Below are 17,461 nucleotides of genomic sequence, written 5' to 3'. Positions count from 1 at the left end.
AACAGATGCTAGATTCTCTTGAACCTACATCATCCCTGGAAATCGAATCGATAATCAAGAAAATGAAACCTTCTTCACACCCATTGGACCAAATACCGATCAAACTCCTTCTCACCATTCCTAACACCATTGCTAAACCTCTGGCTGACATTATAAATTGCTCCCTCAATCAAGGATCTGTCCCTGACTCTTTAAAAATTGCTTCCCTGAAACCCTTACTAAAAAAACCCAACCTGGACCCAGCTAACCCTGTAAATTTCCGCCCCATCGCAAACCTACCTTTTATAGCCAAGCTAATGGAAAAGCTGGTCAACATCAGACTCACAGACTACCTTGACTCTCACAACATTCTCTACCCTTCTCAATTCGGTTTCAGGAAACGCCTAAACACAGAATCCCTCCTTCTTTCTTTAACGGACAACATCCTGAAGGGCCTTGACAAGGGACAATCATACCTTCTAGCCCTACTCGATATCTCCACGGGGTTCGACACAGTAAACCATTCTATCCTCATCAACTGTCTAATGGAAATAGGCATCTCTGGCTCTGCACTGCTCTGGTTCAAATCTTTTCTGAACAACAGGCACTACAAAGTAAAAATTTATGACAAAGAATCCCACCCCATACCTTCAAAGCAAGGAGTACCACAGGGTTCTTCATTTTCCCCTACCCTGTTCAATATATATCAACTCCCTCTATGCCAGCTACTCAATAGCCTCAACCTTACCCATTTTATATACGCGGACGATGTGCAAATCATAATCCCCATCTCGGACCCCATCTCCTCTACTCTAAATTTTTGGAACAGCTGCTTACACGCCATCAACCTTCTTCTCTCGAGTCTCAACCTGGTCCTTAATACGTCCAAAACGGAACTCCTGATTATCTCCCCTAGCGATAACAACCCCTTCGCCAATAAAGCAATTATTCCACTAGCAAGCCAGGTTAGAGACCTTGGGGCCACCCTTGACTCTAGAATGAATTTCAAAAAGTTCATTAACACTACAACTAAAGAATGCTTCTTTAAGCTACAGGTCCTGAAGCAGCTAAGACCGCTCTTACACTTCCAGGATTTCTGTTCAGTGCTGCAAGCCATACTGTTTTCAAAGATCGACTATTGCAACACTCTACTACTCGGTCTTCCCGCCTCTTCTACTAAACCTCTACAGATGCTGCAGAATGCAGCGGCCAGGATCCTTACAAACACACGTCGTAAGGACCACATCACACCAATTCTAAAAATCCTACATTGGCTACCCATCCAATATAGAATACTATTCAAGGCTCTCACCATCATCCACAAATCCGTATACCAGCAATCCACACTCCAACTCTCCATCCCTCTCGAACTACATACTTCCGCAAGGCCGATCAGATCCGCCTACAAAGGTTCTCTCAAGGCCCCCCCTAACAAATCCTCAGTCCACAACTCCATTCATAAGCGAGCACTTTTGACTGCGGGTCCGCTCCATTGGAATTTGCTTCCCCCAGATATACGCCAGGAACAATGCCATCTCTCCTTCAGAAAGAAACTGAAAACCTGGTTGTTCACACAAGCTTACCGTTGAAGGAACCTTTATCAACCAACATTGACTCTCACCCTCTGACCTCTTCCCTAACTCCTCCCCCCTCCCCGTCTTAGTCCCTGCCCTGCCACCCCCCCCCCCCCCGCTTACCTCTCCATGTTTCCTCCTTCCATATGTTAATAATTGCCTAAGATAAATCTACAGCCGAGCTCAATCAAGCTGTGTATGTCTCGCTACTCTATTGTTTTTCATTGACTATTTTATCACTCTCCAGTTGTTATCGTTTAAAATCTTTCCTGTCCTCCAGGTCCCATGTTTTCGCTCCCTGTTTAATGTAACTTTACCTTCTATATAGTTGTTAATTGGTTCCCCCTGTTCTATTGTAAACCGGTACGATAAGACCTCGTCTTGAGTATCGGTATAGTAAAAGAATGTAAATAAATAAATAAATAAAATAATAATCTACAAATTAAGGAGATGGGCAGGTCTGTCTATCTAGTTGGTCAACTGCAGCTGGGTCTGTCTGGCAGGCTGCAATTAAAACTAGTAGTAATCAATTATATTAGAGGGAGAAAGATTTGAAAATGTAATCTATGTGTGTGCTTTTCCTCTCCCTGACATAAACATGCTCCAGGAATACCTCATCTTACTACAGCTAAAAATATGTGGCTGGGTCTTGCGTGCACAGCACACATTTTATAACGGGCCTGGCCATGCGTGTAAACTCCGGTATGTGCACAAATGTCTGGCTCTGAAAAAGGGGTGGGCCAGGGGCATGGTCTGGGTGGGGAGGGGTGGGGCAGGACAGAGGCCGACCAGGTCAGCAGCCATTAGCCGTTGTTTTGGGGAAACACATGCCGGCATAACTTGTTTCTGCTCTGGAGGAGCAGTAAGAAATAAAATAATAAGTTTAAGGAAATGTAGGCTAGGTTTAGGGGTTGGGGAGGAGAGGAGAGGGGAAGAGGGAAGAAGTGTAGGTAGGGGGCTAGGGAATTGGGGAAGGACTGATTGTGTCGCCATGCATAGTTTACGAAAATTTGCGCCCCCCCCCCCCTTGTGCGCCACCCACACATGCATGTTGGATTTTAAAATCCAGCACACGTGCATGTGGCCATCCAGTTTTATAACATATGCATGTTGGTGCATGCATGTTATAAAATCAGCGCGTCCATATGCTTTGAAAATCTACCCCAAATTATAATAAGAGTAGAAATCCTTGAACAAGATAATGATGAGAAGTTTGTGCTAATGGATGTTGAGGACTTCTTTAATTCTTCAGACAAGTGAAGACTTCTGATGGGGGGAGGGGTACCTGATGGAGGTAGAAGATTTTATTTTCTGTGTTTTATTTTCTTTTGCATATTGATTAAATGGATTTGCATAGGAGAAACTAAATGTAAATGTCTACAGAAGCAAGCTAAACTGGAAGTAGAGGATAAGATAAATGTTGATTGTTATCAAGTATGTCTGTAGATAGATTGTTTAAGATGTTAGTTAAGATCCAATTACCAAAATAAAAATACTGTATCTTTCAAAGGTGCTCAACATACACATGAAATTCTATAGTATTGCAACACTTAATACTTCACCAACATTGGGAGGGAAGCATTAACGTGCCCTATATCAATGGGATGGGAGAAACATTAGATTAATGACTGAACCAATTGGAGTTAATATTTTAAACATAAGCTTTGACTTTGAGAAGACCTTATGCCAGTACCTGAAATTACCAGGCATTCTCCTCTTCTCCTAGTCAGTATCAAAGCAATACTCTCCTTTTCTCCTCCTCTCCAGATCTCCAGCAGATGATCTCCTCTCCAACACCTTTTCTCCCTTCTCTCCTTCTTTTCTTCTTGATGTCTGAAATGTATCCCTCTCTTTGGATCTTGATGATGCCAGGTTCTTCTTTCATGAAGGGAACCTCCCCCATTCTATGTTAAAACAACAAATAAATTAACCTGAGTACCTAGTTAATGGGTACTCAAAGCTCAAATGAATCAATATATATATAAACTGGATTGGGGGGGGGGGGGTTGTGTAAGAAGGAAGCTTCCATCCCAAACAAAAGAAGCTCCATGGAGACATCAACTCAAAAAGCAGAAAATTCTAAGAATAGCCAAGACATGCTGCCTCTCTAACAGAACTAAAGAATCCACCCTAAAATGGTGGTCTGGCTTTATATTTCAGAGAAATCTACCAATTACTCTCTTCTCATGGGAAAATCAAACACCAACACTACTACTCTGTTTCCTCCCAAGCTAACTGGCACATTCTATCTGAATTCTAGTAGGAAATGACAGGATCCCTACATAGCCAGATATATGTCAGGCCACACAGACCAGAAAAAAGACATTCCTGAGATTGAGACAGTTTTTTCCAAATTGAACTCTAATTTACTTTATTCCTATAAATACAGAATTACATTCTAGAATCTTATGTATATTTTCTGGGACCTTGGGCTACTTTATTTTTCAGTAGATAAAGAAAGGGAAAGAGCAAGAAACTCTTGTTGAACACAAATCTTTTTCTGACTCTTACTTCTAGTGCAATTGAGGTTTAAAATTCCATGTTTGTTATTATTAAATTCTTGCCATTGGTATCTTTTTTTTTTTTTTAGCTTGCTTTTCTGACCTGGGATCCCTTGTGAAAATTTTCTTAGTTTGTATCTTGCATCCAGGCTATTGTGGTCTTGTCCTAAGCAGATAAAATATATTCAATTGCTGTTAATAACTCATTTTTTCTTTTCCTACTGTTATGTATATTATCCCAGGACAAGCAGGATGATAGTCCTCACATATTGGTGACGTCACTGGATGGAGCCCTATCACGGAAAATTTTTTGTCAAAGTTGCTAGAAACTTTTGACTGGCACACACTTTTGACTGGCACACTGAGCCCACCCAGCATGCCATTATCCCTCGAGCCACAGGGGTCTTCCTTCCATCTTCTTTTTTCCACGCTGCAGTTAGCCTCGCGGTTAAGGAGCCCTGTGTGTTTTCACACAATTTTCCTCATGGAAAAGCTAATATTTTTTCTCAGAAAAATCCCCTCGTTGGTATCTCCCAGTCTCAGGATCAATTTTTCCCTCAATCGGTGACAAAATCTATATTTGCAGTCAATACCGTTCCTTAACTTCATCGGTGACCACAGGCCGTCGACGGCTGTCCAGCCTTTCATAATGGCAACCGGCTTCAAAAAATGCCATAATTGCCCCATACAATGTCCATCACCGAACCCCATATTGAGTGTGTTTTGTGCCTCGGCCCCAGACACAATGTTTCATCATGTCCCCAGTGTGCCAAAATGACTTCCAAAGGTAGACGGGCCCGTCTAGATAAAATGGAGCACCTTTTCAATATACAGCTCATTCCATCATCATCGACGCAGTCGTCACTGGCAGGAGTTACAAAAAAGGTAATCCTAAAGACCCGCCAGGTACATGGGGGTAGTAGGGACCCACTATCCCCAACTCCTTCTAAGACGTCGACAAAATCAGCATCGGTGCTTGAGAAAAAAGAGCACCATGAGAAGCACCTTCATCGGCATCGACGGGAACCGCCCGGTGCTGATTCCGATCTGGGGATGGGTTCCATACCTGTCCACCCACCCGCTAAGAAGCCTAGGATCGAGGACTCAGTGGCACCATTGATACCAGAACCGAGGCAATCCCCACCGATATCGGTGCTGGTTACTGAGACCCCATAGGGACCTGTGGTGCAGCCAGTAATGCCTCCTCTGCCACCCCCCATAACTGCTCTGTCCGCATCAGCTATCAGGGAGGAACTGGATGGATTTATCCTCCAGGCAGTAGTTGATGACCTCCTTGACCTCCATCCACCAGTACTGGTGTCCATACATCCACTGGCACCGGAGACATCGATGCTTCAACCGCTACTGTCCTGGATCGATACCTTGATCGGTGCCCTGCCAACTCAACTGGTGCCATCAGGGCCGAAGACACCAATTAAGCACCCGAATCAACCGATTCTGGTTTCAAACTCTTCGGATGCTGAATCCACCAACTCCGACCATCGACTGCCGATGCCAGCCGATGCCAGGGCCATCGGGGCTATCGGGATTGAGCTGCCCGATTCCAGCACCCATTCCTTCGATGCCAGGAAAGAAAAAACAGAAATCATCGATGGATCCATTGAAGACTAAGTCACCATCGATGCCATTCTCCTTTCTTCCTTCCAGTCCACGCCCACATACTTTATCAGACACCTGGGAGGATGTGGACTCCAGTTCCTCTTCTGAGAATATCTTGTCGGAACCCTCACCACTGGAAGAAAGGAGAAAATCTCCTCTTGAGGATCTCTCCTTCTCTAACTTTGTGAAGGAGATGTCTGAAACAATTCCTTTTCAGCTGCTTACAGAGGAGGATACCAGACATAAGACTTTAGAAGTCCTACAGTGTGTAGAAGCTCCTAAAGAGATTGTTGCTATATCAGTGCATGAGGTCCTGGTTGATCTCCAACACCGCCTTTGGGAGCATCCATGCACAGGCCACCTGTAAATAAGAGAACAGATGCCACCTATTTAGTGCAACACATCCCTGGATTTCAGAAGTCTCAACTCCCACACCAGTCTGTCGTGGTAGAGTCTGCACAGAAGAGCTCAAAAAGGATTAAACCACACTCTTCTACACCTCCTGGAAAGGACAGAAATTCTTAGACACTTTAGGTCGTAAAATGTTCCATGGTTCCCTATTGCTATCCCGGATTGCGTCGTACCAATTATATATGACACAATAAAAACGGAATTTATGGAAACAAATGCAGGCCTTTTCTAAAACATTTCCACAAGAGCATCAAGACTCTTTCAGCTCTATTATTTACAAGGGTCTAGAGGCTGGAAAATATGAAGTTCGTGCAGCCTATGATTCATTTGAGACTTCATCCAGAATGGCAGCAACTGGAATCAGTGCCCAGAGATGGGCATGGCTCAAAGCGTCCGACCTCAGGCCTGAGGTTCAAGAAAAGTTGGCTGATCTGCCTTGCACAGGTGAAAACCTGTTTGGTGATAAAGTCCAAGTGGCAGTTGTTCAACTAACAGATCACAGCGAAACTTTGCGCCAACTCTCCATGATACCTACAGAAACTCCATCTTCTGCAAGGCAGACTTCCAGAAAGTTAGCAAGAAGACCTTTCTACAGACCATGCAGATATTATCCACCAGCTTCTCGTTGTAGAATATCAAGACCATCACAAAGGGGTCAATCTAGACAAATAAAACCATCCAGGCCTCAGCCTCCCCCTCAGACAGGCCAGGCATTTGTTTTTTTTAACAGAGCCCAGGGAACAGCAGCCTCTCCGGAAACCCGAGTCCAGACTTGCCAGTCGGAGGCCGGGGTTTCCTACTTTCTGCCCACCTGGTCAACCATCACCACAGATCAATGGGTTCTATCCATCATAACACAAGGTTACCATCTGGATTTTCTCACAGTGCCCAAAGACTCTCCACCAAGGCCTCTTTGGGTACACAAAGATCATACCACTCTTCAAACAGAATTATCCACCCTCCTGAGAGCCAGGGCCGTGGAACCAGTTCCCTGACCCCAGCAGTGCAGAGGATTCTACTCCTGCTATTTTCTCATTCCAAAGAAAACAGGAGGCCTACATCCCATCTTAGACCTCCAAAATCTCAACAAATTTCTATGAAAAGAAAAATTCAGGATAGTATCCTTAGGCACCATGCATCTTCTTATTCAAGCAGGAGATTGGCTCTGTTTTCTGGATCTTAAGACGCTTACGCTCACATTCCAATATTCCTTCTTCATCACAAGTTCCTGCGCTTCCTAGTTGGTTGTCAACACTTTCAAAACCGGGTTCTGCCATTTGGACTTGCCTCGGCACCCCGAGTATTCACGAAGTGCCTGGTGGTGACAGAGGCTTACTTACGCAAGGAAAGCATAAATGTTTTTCCTTATCTGGATGACTGGCTCATCAAAAGCCAATCAAAACAAGGAGCTCTCAATTCTCTCAAGCTCACAATAAATCTGCTTCACTCACTGGGATTTCTTATCAACTACCATAAATCCCACTTCCTACCTTCTCATCTTCTACAATTCATCGGAGTAGAATTGAACACCACCGTGTCAAAAGCATTCCTATCTAAAGATCGCGTAGACACGCTCTCCAAGTTAGGGAAATCTCTGCATGCAAAGCAAACGGCGACAGCCCATCAGTTCCTTACTCTGTTAGGCCACATGGCTTCCACAGTCCACGTCACTCCTATGGCCAGATTAGCCATGAGAATAACATAATGGACATTGAGATCACTGTGGTTCCAAGCCATTCAACCACTTTCATTTCCAATTCGAATAACCCACCAGTTGCATTCATCTCTCCTTTGGTGGACAAACACAAACAATTTGCTCACTGGCCTACCTTTCCAGCAACCAATTCCTCAAGTAACCTTGACTACAGATGCATCCACCTTAGGATGGGGAGTGCATATCAACAATCTTCAAACTCAAGGTATTTCGACAAGCCTCGAAGCAACATTTCAAATCAACTTCCTGGAGCTTCGAGCTATACGTTATGCTCTTTATGCATTCAAGGACTGCCTTTCACATAAGACTGTTCTAATACAAACAGACAACACAGTTGCCATGTGGTACCTAAACAAACAAGGGGGTACGGGCTCTTATCTCCTTTGCCAAGAAGCAGCACAAATTTGGGACTGGGCCCTGACACATTCCATGTTTCTCCAGGCCACTTATCTGGCAGGCATACACAACATAGTTGCAGACCACCTCAGTCGTCAGTTCTAACCCCATGAGTGGTCCCTGGATCATTTAGTAGCGACCAAGATATTCCAACATTGGGGTCAACCAACAATAGAACTCTTTACATCTGAGCTGAATCACAAAGTGGACAGATTCTGCCTCCTGCACAAACAGAAAAAACAGTTAACTAAGGAGCCTTTGCTCGCCCCTGGAACTCAGGTCTTCTATGCGCGTATCCCCTGAAACCGTTAATTAGCAAAACTCTAGTGAAGCTACAACAGGACAAAGGGTCAATGATACTCCTAGCCCCGTATTGGCCTCAACAAGTATGGTTTCCCATACTCCTCGACCTCTCGATCAGGGAACCAATTCGCCTGGGCACAGCACCCACTCTCATAATTCAGGAGCAGGGCAGGTTGTGCCACCCCAACCTTCAATCCCTATCCCTCACAGCCTGGATGTTGAAAGCTTGATCCTTCAACCACTAAATCTTTCAACTAATGTATCTCAAGTGCTTGTAGCTTCACGAAAACCTTCCACACAAAAATCCTATCGTTGCAAGTGGAAAAGATTCACCACGTGGTTCACACAGAAAAGTATTGACGCCTTTTCCTGTCCCATATCATCTTTATTAGACTATCTCTGGCACTTTTCTGACTCTGGTCTCCAGACTTCGTCGGTAAGGGTACATCTGAGTGCAATCTTAGCTTACCACAAGGGAGTAGGGGATGCCCCAATATCAGCGCAACCCCTTGTCAGTAGGTTTATGAGAGGTTTAATTCAACTTAAACCCCCTTTGTGGCCACCAGACACAGAATGGAACCTTAATGTAGTCCTAGCAAGGCTCGTGCATTCTCCTTTTGAACCCATAGATTCCTGCGATGTTAAATTTCTTACATGGAAAGTTCTCTTCCTAGTAGTTATTACATTTGCCAGAAGAGTTAGTGAGTTACAAGCACTTGTAACATACTCACCCTATACCAGGTTCCTACATGACCGAGTGGTCCTCCGTACTCACCCTAAATTCCTTCCCAGGGTGGTTACAGATTTCCACTTGAATCAATCTGTAAATTTACCCACATTCTTTCCGAGACCTCATTCTCACCAAGGCGAAAGAATATTACACACCTTGGACTGTAAACATGTAAACTGTTATCTAGACCGCACTAGAGTCCATAGGAAATCCACCCAGCTCTTTGTTTCTTTTGACAAAAACAAACCGGGTATGGCAGTGGGCAAACAAACCCTCTCCAACTGGCTAGCAGATTGTATAGATTTCTGCTAAGAGAAAGCAGGCCTTTCTCTCCAGGGATGAGTAAAGGCGCATTCAGTTAGAGCAATGGCAATCTCAGTAGCACACTATCGTCAGTACCGATCGCTAACATCTGCAAAGCTGCAACATGGAGCTCTCTTCATACATATGCAGCTCATTACTGCCTGGACAAGGAAGGATGACAAGATTCAGCCTTTGGACAATCTGTCTTAAAGAACTTATTTCCAGTATAATTCCAACTCCTTCCACATCCAACCTGCTGTGATTTCCGGCTGTCTCATTATTTCCAACAGTACAACAGTTGTTGTGCCTGTTGTACAAGTTGTACGCTGTTGGTCCAAAACAAAGATGACTCAGCCTGTAGCTTGCTAATCACCCATATGTGAGGACTATCATCCTGCTTGTCCTGGGATAAAGCAAAATTGCGTACCTGTAATAGGTGTTATCCCAAGACAGCAGGATATAGTCCTCACAAAACCCACCCACCACCCAGCGGAGTTGGGTCCAAAACGTTTTACTATGTTATTTTTTTCACTTACACTTATTGCTACAAACGAGACTGAAGGGAGACCCCTGTGGCTCGAGGGATAATGGCATGCTGGGCATGCTCAGTGGGCTCAGTGTGCCAGTCAAAAGTTTCTAGAAACTTTGACAGAAAGTTTCCATGATAGGGCTCCGTCCAGTGAATACACCCATATATGAGGACTACATCCTGCTGTCCTGGGATAACACCTATTACAGGTAAGCAATTTTGCTTTCTGCCCACTCATTCCAAGATGCATATGTCCTGATTTATTTAAATATTCAATAATAAAAGTATGAACAGAAGAAGTAACTGCTTACCTCCCAGCTCTCTCCTTCAGTAGTGTCCTCCATTTGGGAACTAGAAATATGGTAACTTTAGCTGTGAGCTCTGATGACCCTCATGAGGATGTTGAGTCATTTGATTGAATATTCTACAGGTCATGAGCTCCCTTTCTGGTCTTTTTTGTCCCTAGAGACTGCATTGTCATCTGTATAGTAGACTCCCTAACAGGCATTTTTGCTGGTTTTGCCATCTTCTCAGTGCTGGGCTTCATGGCCAATGAGCAGAAAGTGTCCATAATGGAAGTGGCCCAATCAGGTAGGTTTTGGGGCCAAGTGCCCACCTTTTTAAATTGCTGTTATATCCTTTGTTTCATCTTTCCCAGCTGTGCTTATAGTGCCTTGCTATTCCTATCTCTGCCAATAAAGGGCAATTTTCATTGCCATATACATGGGTAAATAGCAATTTCCTAGCATAAATTCTGAATGCATTCATTCAATCCCCCTAAAATTATGTGCAGTGTTCTACACCATGTGTACTTTTAATTATATTTTGGGGGAAGCGGTTCTAGGGGTGTCTTTTAGGTGGGATTGGTAAATAACACATGTAAATTGGATTTTCAGATGGACATGCATTATTTTCCATGAAAAATCTAACGCAAAAAACAAGTACAAAATTCCATACCCGCACTAATTTTCACCTTTGAAATCTGGTGCAAAGTCACAGATAAAAAGGACTCACAAACTGCATCAAAGCCTATCTGCTTGTTTATATAAAGCAGATACATTAAACTGTTACGGCTATGGCTGCTGTGCAACCGCCTCACCACCAGGGGTCCCTCTAGAGCTGGATCTCCTGACAGGCCCAGTCCATCTCCCTTCTCCTCTCTATGTTCTGGGCTGTCCCTTATAACCCTGCCTGACAGTTCCCTCAGTGCTTCGGCATCGAGCTCGCCTGGGCTCCCTGCTCTAGCCTTCCTTGCTTGCTGTGCATTTGGTCCCTGGACCTTCCCTTGCCTTGCGCGGCCTTCGGGCCTTATTCCTTGCCTTGCCTTGCCTTGCGCGGCCTTCGGGCCTTATTCCTTGCCTTGCCTTGCCTTGCCTTGCGCGGCCTTCGGGCCTTATTCCTTGCCTTGCCTTGTGTGGCCTACAGGCCTTCTGTGTGTGTGTGGCCTACGGGCCTTCTGACCTGCCTTGCCCTGCTTACGGTGTGTGGCCTACGGGCCTTCTGTGTGTGTGTGGTCTACGGGCCTTCTCTGCCTTGCCCTGCTTACGGTGTGTGGCCTACAGGCCTTCTGTGTGTGGCCTACGGGCCTTCTCTGCCTTGCCTTGCTTACGGTGTGTGGCCTACGGGCCTTCTGTGTCTGTGTGGCCTACGGGCCTTCTGACCTGCCTTGCCCTGCTTACTGTGTGTGGCCTACGGGTCTTCTGTGTGTGTGTGGCCTACGGGCCTTCTGACCTGCCTTGCCCTGACCCAGCCTGAACCCAGACACTGCTACTTGCCGCCTGCCCTGACCCAGCCTAGACCCAGACACTGCTACTTGCCGCCTGCCCTGACCCAGCCTGAACCCAGACACTGCTACTTGCCGCCTGCCCTGACCCAGCCTGAACCCAGACACTGCTACTTGCCGCCTGCCCTGACCCAGCCTAGACCCAGACACTGCTACTTGCCGCCTGCCCTGACCCAGCCTGGACCCAGACACTGCTACTTGCTGCCTGCCCTGACCCAGCCTGGAACCAGACACTGTTTCTAGCCATTCCTGTCTCTCTCCACCTGGAGCCACCCTGCTGGGTGGTGTTAACGACTCCTGACCGGAGCCCAAGCGTAACAGTATGCCGAAGCCACCAATTTCCAGGGGAAGAGATAGGTCTGTGTGCTAAACCGGTGAGTCAACTTTTTCACTATTACAAGATGCCTCCTTCTTCAAAGTTTTATACCTGCAATTCCTGTCAGACCTTGAATTACCCAAGCTATCAGAACTGCCTAGCCTGTCAACTTGCTGGTCAGGAACACTGGACATGCAGTAACTGCAATAAGAGAAATGTCTCTGTCTACCAAGAGTGTTTAAACTGTTCTACTCCAAAGCCAGGATGGTGGAAATGTTCATGTATTCCCAGCCTATTACCACCAGGCAAACCGTGCCCCTGTTGTTCAGCTACAGGACCAGCTGCTTCATTAGGGAGAACAGTCAGCTCTACTACCGTGCGTTCAGCTTCTGGCCCAGTTAACAACATTATTTCATGTAACAGTTTATGGATTAAGCATTCTAGCACTTCATCTCTGGACACTGGAAAAAACTTGCTCTGAAAATCTCAGAACTCACCGGGTTAAGAAGCCTTCGATAACTTCCACGCTAGAGCACCAGAAACAGAAGCAGAGGGAAGTAATTAACTCTAGCAGGGCTCTGCTTCCCACAGCTGCCAAGTGGACACTAACGAGCACCTTCCCTAGACGTCCTAGAACTGCCTGTGTCTTCTCTAAACTGCTCCTCCAGAAACAAAATCAGGAGCGTCAGACTTTGGCTCGAGGTATCAAGCCCACGGCAGTACAATCTGTGTCTTCCATGCGCACTACTTCTAACCTTGCTACTCTGCCATCTGAACCTGCTGCACAACCCCAAGAAGAGTCTGGGCCTGCTGTTTCGCCCCAAGAGGGGTCCGAGTCTCCTGCACTACCCCGAGTAGAGCCTGAGTCTGCTGTGTCATCCCCGGAGGGGTCCGAACCGGCCCTGCTGCCGTCCTCGGAGGGGTCCGCACCGGTCCTGCTGACAGACTTTCTGACTCAGCCATCTGAGCCTGCTGATCCGGTCCTGCTGCCGCCCCTGGAGGGGCTCGAACCGGTTCTGCTGCCGCCCCTGGAGGGGCTCGAACCGGTCCTGCTGCCGCCCCTGGAGGGGTCCGAACCGGTCCTACTGACAGACTTTCTGACTCAGCCATCTGAGCCTGCTGATCCGGTCCTGCTGCCGCCCCTGGAGGGGCTCGAACCGGTCCTGCTGCCGCCCCTGGAGGGATCCGAACCGGTCCTACTGACAGACTTTCTGACTCAGCCATCTGAGCCTGCCGAACCGGTCCTGCTGCCGTCCTCGGAGGGGTCCGAACCGGTCCTGCTGCCGTCCTCGGAGGGGTCCGAACCGGTCCTGCTGCCGCCCCCGGAAGGGTTTGAGCCGGTCCTGCTGCCGTCCCTGGAGGGGTCCGAACCGGGCCTGCTGCCGTCCCCGGAGGGGTCCAAACCAGTCCTATTGACAGACTTCCTGACTCAGCCATCTGAGTCTGCTGAACCGGTCCTGCTGCCACCCCTGGAGGGGTCCATACCGGCCCTGCTGCCGCCCCCGGAGGGGTCCGAACCGGGCCTGCCAACAGACTTTGTTACTCAACTATCTGAGCCTGCTGTACCGGTCCAGCTGCCGCCCCTGGAGGGGTCCATACCGGTCCAGCTGCCTCCCCGAGAGGAGTCCGTACCGGCCCTGCTGCTGCCCCCGGAGGGGTCCGAACCGGGCCTGCCAACTGACTTTGTTACTCAACTATCTGAGCCTGCTGTACCGGCCCAGCTGCCGCCCCTGGAGGGGTCCGTACCGGCCCAGCCGCCGCCCCGGGAAGGGTCCGTACCGGTCTTGCTGCCTCCCCGGGAGGGGTCCGTACCGGTCTTGCTGCCGCCCCTGGAGGGGTCCGTACCGGTCTTGCTGCCGCCCCTGGAGGGGTCCGTACCGGTCCTGCTGCTGCACCCGGAGGGGTCCGAACCGGGCCTGCCAACTGACTTTGTTACTCAACTATCTGAGCCTGCTGTACTGGTCCAGCTGCCGCCCTTGGAGGGGTCTGTACCGGTCCTGATGCCGACCTTGGAAGGGTCCGGACCGGCCCTACTGTCACCTCAAGAAGGGTTACGGACTATTTCTCTGCCCCAGGTGGGGTTTGTGTTCCCCTTGTCACCCCAGGAGGGGTTATGGAAATCTGCACCGCCTCTGCTACCCCAGGAGGGGTCTAACCCTGCCACCTTGTCCCAGGAGGGGTTATGGACTATTTTGCTGCCCCAGGTGGGGTTATGGACTGCCTTACTGCCTCGGGAAGGAGTTGAACCTGCCGCATCACCCCCGGAGTGGTCTCACGTTATTATTGATTACCTCCTGCACAGATGGGATCCAGGAGGAGGGGGAGGCCTTGAGGGGGGGTACTGTTACGGCTATGGCTGCTGTGCAAACGCCTCACCACCAGGGGTCCCTCTAGAGCTGGATCTCCTGACAGGCCCAGTCCATCTCCCTTCTCCTCTCTATGTTCTGGGCTGTCCCTTATAACCCTGCCTGACAGTTCCCTCAGTGCTTCGGCATCGAGCTCGCCTGGGCTCCCTGCTCTAGCCTTCCTTGCTTGCTGTGCATTTGGTCCCTGGACCTTCCCTTGCCTTGCGCGGCCTTCGGGCCTTATGCCATGCCATGCCATGCCATGCCTTGCCTTGCCTTGCCTTGCCTTGAGCGGCCTTCGGGCCTTATTCCTTGCCTTGCCTTGCGCGGCCTTCGGGCCTTATTCCTTGCCTTGCCTTGCTTTGCGCAGCCTTCGGGCCTTATTCCTTGCCTTGCCTTGCGCGGCCTTCGGGCCTTATTCCTTGCCTTGCCTTGCGCGGCCTTCGGGCCTTATTCCTTGCCTTGCCTTGTGTGGCCTACAGGCCTTCTGTGTGTGTGTGGCCTACGGGCCTTCTGACCTGCCTTGCCCTGCTTACGGTGTGTGGCCTACGGGCCTTCTGTGTGTGTGTGGCCTACGGGCCTTCTCTGCCTTGCCCTGCTTATGGTGTGTGGCCTTCGGGCCTTCTGTGTGTGTGTGGCCTACGGGCCTTCTCTGCCTTGCCTTGCTTACGGTGTGTGGCCTACGGGCCTTCTGTGTGTGTGTGGCCTACGGGCCTTCTGACCTGCCTTGCCCTGCTTACTGTGTGTGGCCTACGGGCCTTCAGTGTGTGTGTGGCCTACGGGCCTTCTGACCTGCCTTGCCCTGACCCAGCCTGAACCCAGACACTGCTACTTGCCGCCTGCCCTGACCCAGCCTAGACCCAGACACTGCTACTTGCCGCCTGCCCTGACCCAGCCTGAACCCAGACACTGCTACTTGCCGCCTGCCCTGACCCAGCCTAGACCCAGACACTGCTACTTGCCGCCTGCCCTGACCCAGCCTGGACCCAGACACTGCTACTTGCTGTCTGCCCTGACCCAGCCTGGAACCAGACACTGTTTCTAGCCATTCCTGACTCTCTCCACCTGGAGCCACCCTGCTGGGTGGTGTTCACGACTCCTGACCGGAGCCCAAGCGTAACATAAACTGCAAGGGAGATGATGCAATAACATTTTTGTTGAATAAGACACATTTTGTTTCTACTACAAAAATAGTTGGAAATACAGGACAAAATTTCAGCACTTCCATGTTGGATATTAAACCCAGAGACAAAGATAGGCCCATTTTGTATAGATTATTGCATACGGAACAAAGGCTAAGATAGTCCCTTAGTTAATAATATGTATATGTAAAGGTGAATTTAATTGAAAAAAAACTTGTCAAAACAATGTAGAATCTTCCTTTTTATTGCATTTGCAAATACCTTTCTTTAAAAAAAATGAAATGTAGAAATCTTGTGAAAATATTTAAATTTGACATTCTTCAAGTTTTGTTTTTTGGAAATTCTCCCATTAAAGTCTATAGCGAATACTTTCAGGGATATGCATATGTGAGACAGTGCCCCTAGTGTTCTATTTACCTGCGCAAGACCAGGCTAGATGCCTGGTCCACTTTAAATTCCTTAAGGAGAGTATGCTCTATGGGGCTCAGAGGGCATAACCAATGACTGGGGAATAAGAGCTGGGATCCAGGTGGGAATAACCAGACCAGGCCCAGGTCTCCAGGAAGAAGGCAGTTCCTGTAACATATCATTGTCCACACACTGAGCTGAGCCGAAGCTGAACTGTGAATTCTAAGGGATGCAATACTGAACTGTAAGTTCTGAAGGGAAGAGAGTCTACTTTTGTGTGATTGTGAAGCTATAATAAAGATAAGTGTTTGAAGAAAGGCTGTAATCAGACTAGTTTATGCCTCCAGGCCTGTGGGAATCACCGTGTGTTCCCACATATGGTGTCATACATGGGATTTTTCTAGAACTTTACCAGAAAAAACCCCAGTCTCCAAGAAAGAGTGTGTTAGGAGCACAGAGAGTTGTGAAGATTACCTGTGGTTCTAAGTATGGTACAGAACAGAGGGGGCCTGTGGCTCTAAAACAAAGTACAGAGCCCAGGGGTGCACAGAGCATCATGGCTTGTGAAAGCTCAGAAGCTACACTGAAGGAAAAAAAACAAATTTAAAAAGTTTCAGGTAGAGAGGAAACTGTGAGTGGGCCTGGTTGGAGGGACAGCCAGGAAGTGGTAGGTTTGTACCAACTAATGGGAGAAGTGCGGCTGGAGGTAGATAGGGATTAAAAGTGATTTAGTTAATTGCCGGTTATGCATGTTTTTTAAATCATTTTTTGCCTTGAAAAAAGAAAAGAGGAAGGAACACTGGTGCAGCAGGGCTGTGCTGAACAGGGCGAGGCCGTGGAAAAGCTGCCAGAGTGGGCTATGAGTATGGTGAATGGAAACCAGAATGTAGCAGTCTGAGAACATGACTGATGGAAGGTGGCAATCACCTGATCCAGAGTCTAAAGGAGGGAGGGCGGGAGGAATTTAAAAAAGAACTTACAAGGAGTCAGCTGGCCTGGGCTGAGTAAAAAACTGAACCAGGAAGCACACTGGACATGGTCAAATTCTATTTGGAGTGGAGCATCATGGCCTTGTCAAGAAGTGGTGACACAGAGTACCCAGAAGGGGGGCACTACAAAGTGGCAAGCAGGCTGCAACACTGATTGGACAGAGGATGGCCCTACAGGTGGTCTTGAGGAAGACCTTGTAGGGCCATCTGGAACACTACCGGGAGTTCGGAGACTGCTCCTGTGAGGTGCAGAGAAGGAGGCTATGAAGTACCCAGAGAGAGAGAGGTCACAGAGAGCCCTAGGGAGGGCAAAACAGACTCCCAGGAGGGAGCAGTATTGAGAAGTTGGAAGTCGGCGCTTCAGGAGGTTCCTAGGAAGATTCTGTAGGATGTCCAAACATTACCGGAAGTCCAGAGA

The 17,461-nt window shown here is 48.1% G+C and overlaps 1 protein-coding gene across 2 annotated transcripts in view; it reads left to right on the top strand.

Moving 5' to 3' along the window:
• Positions 1-17,461, top strand: part of LOC115090603 (sodium- and chloride-dependent betaine transporter-like) — a 368,393-nt gene that overhangs the window by 238,434 nt on the left and 112,498 nt on the right. For both annotated transcript variants that reach the window (XM_029599943.1, XM_029599944.1), the window contains exon 9: positions 10,527-10,651. In XM_029599943.1, coding sequence (XP_029455803.1) covers positions 10,527-10,651 — 125 coding nt within the window. The remainder of the gene's footprint in view (positions 1-10,526; positions 10,652-17,461) is intronic.

Source organism: Rhinatrema bivittatum, chromosome 4 (genome assembly GCF_901001135.1).
Source record: "Rhinatrema bivittatum chromosome 4, aRhiBiv1.1, whole genome shotgun sequence".
In the NCBI taxonomy this organism is placed as follows: domain Eukaryota; kingdom Metazoa; phylum Chordata; class Amphibia; order Gymnophiona; family Rhinatrematidae; genus Rhinatrema; species Rhinatrema bivittatum.
The sequence above is the reverse complement of the archived record's forward strand: the minus strand, read 5'-3'. Positions and strand labels throughout refer to the sequence as shown.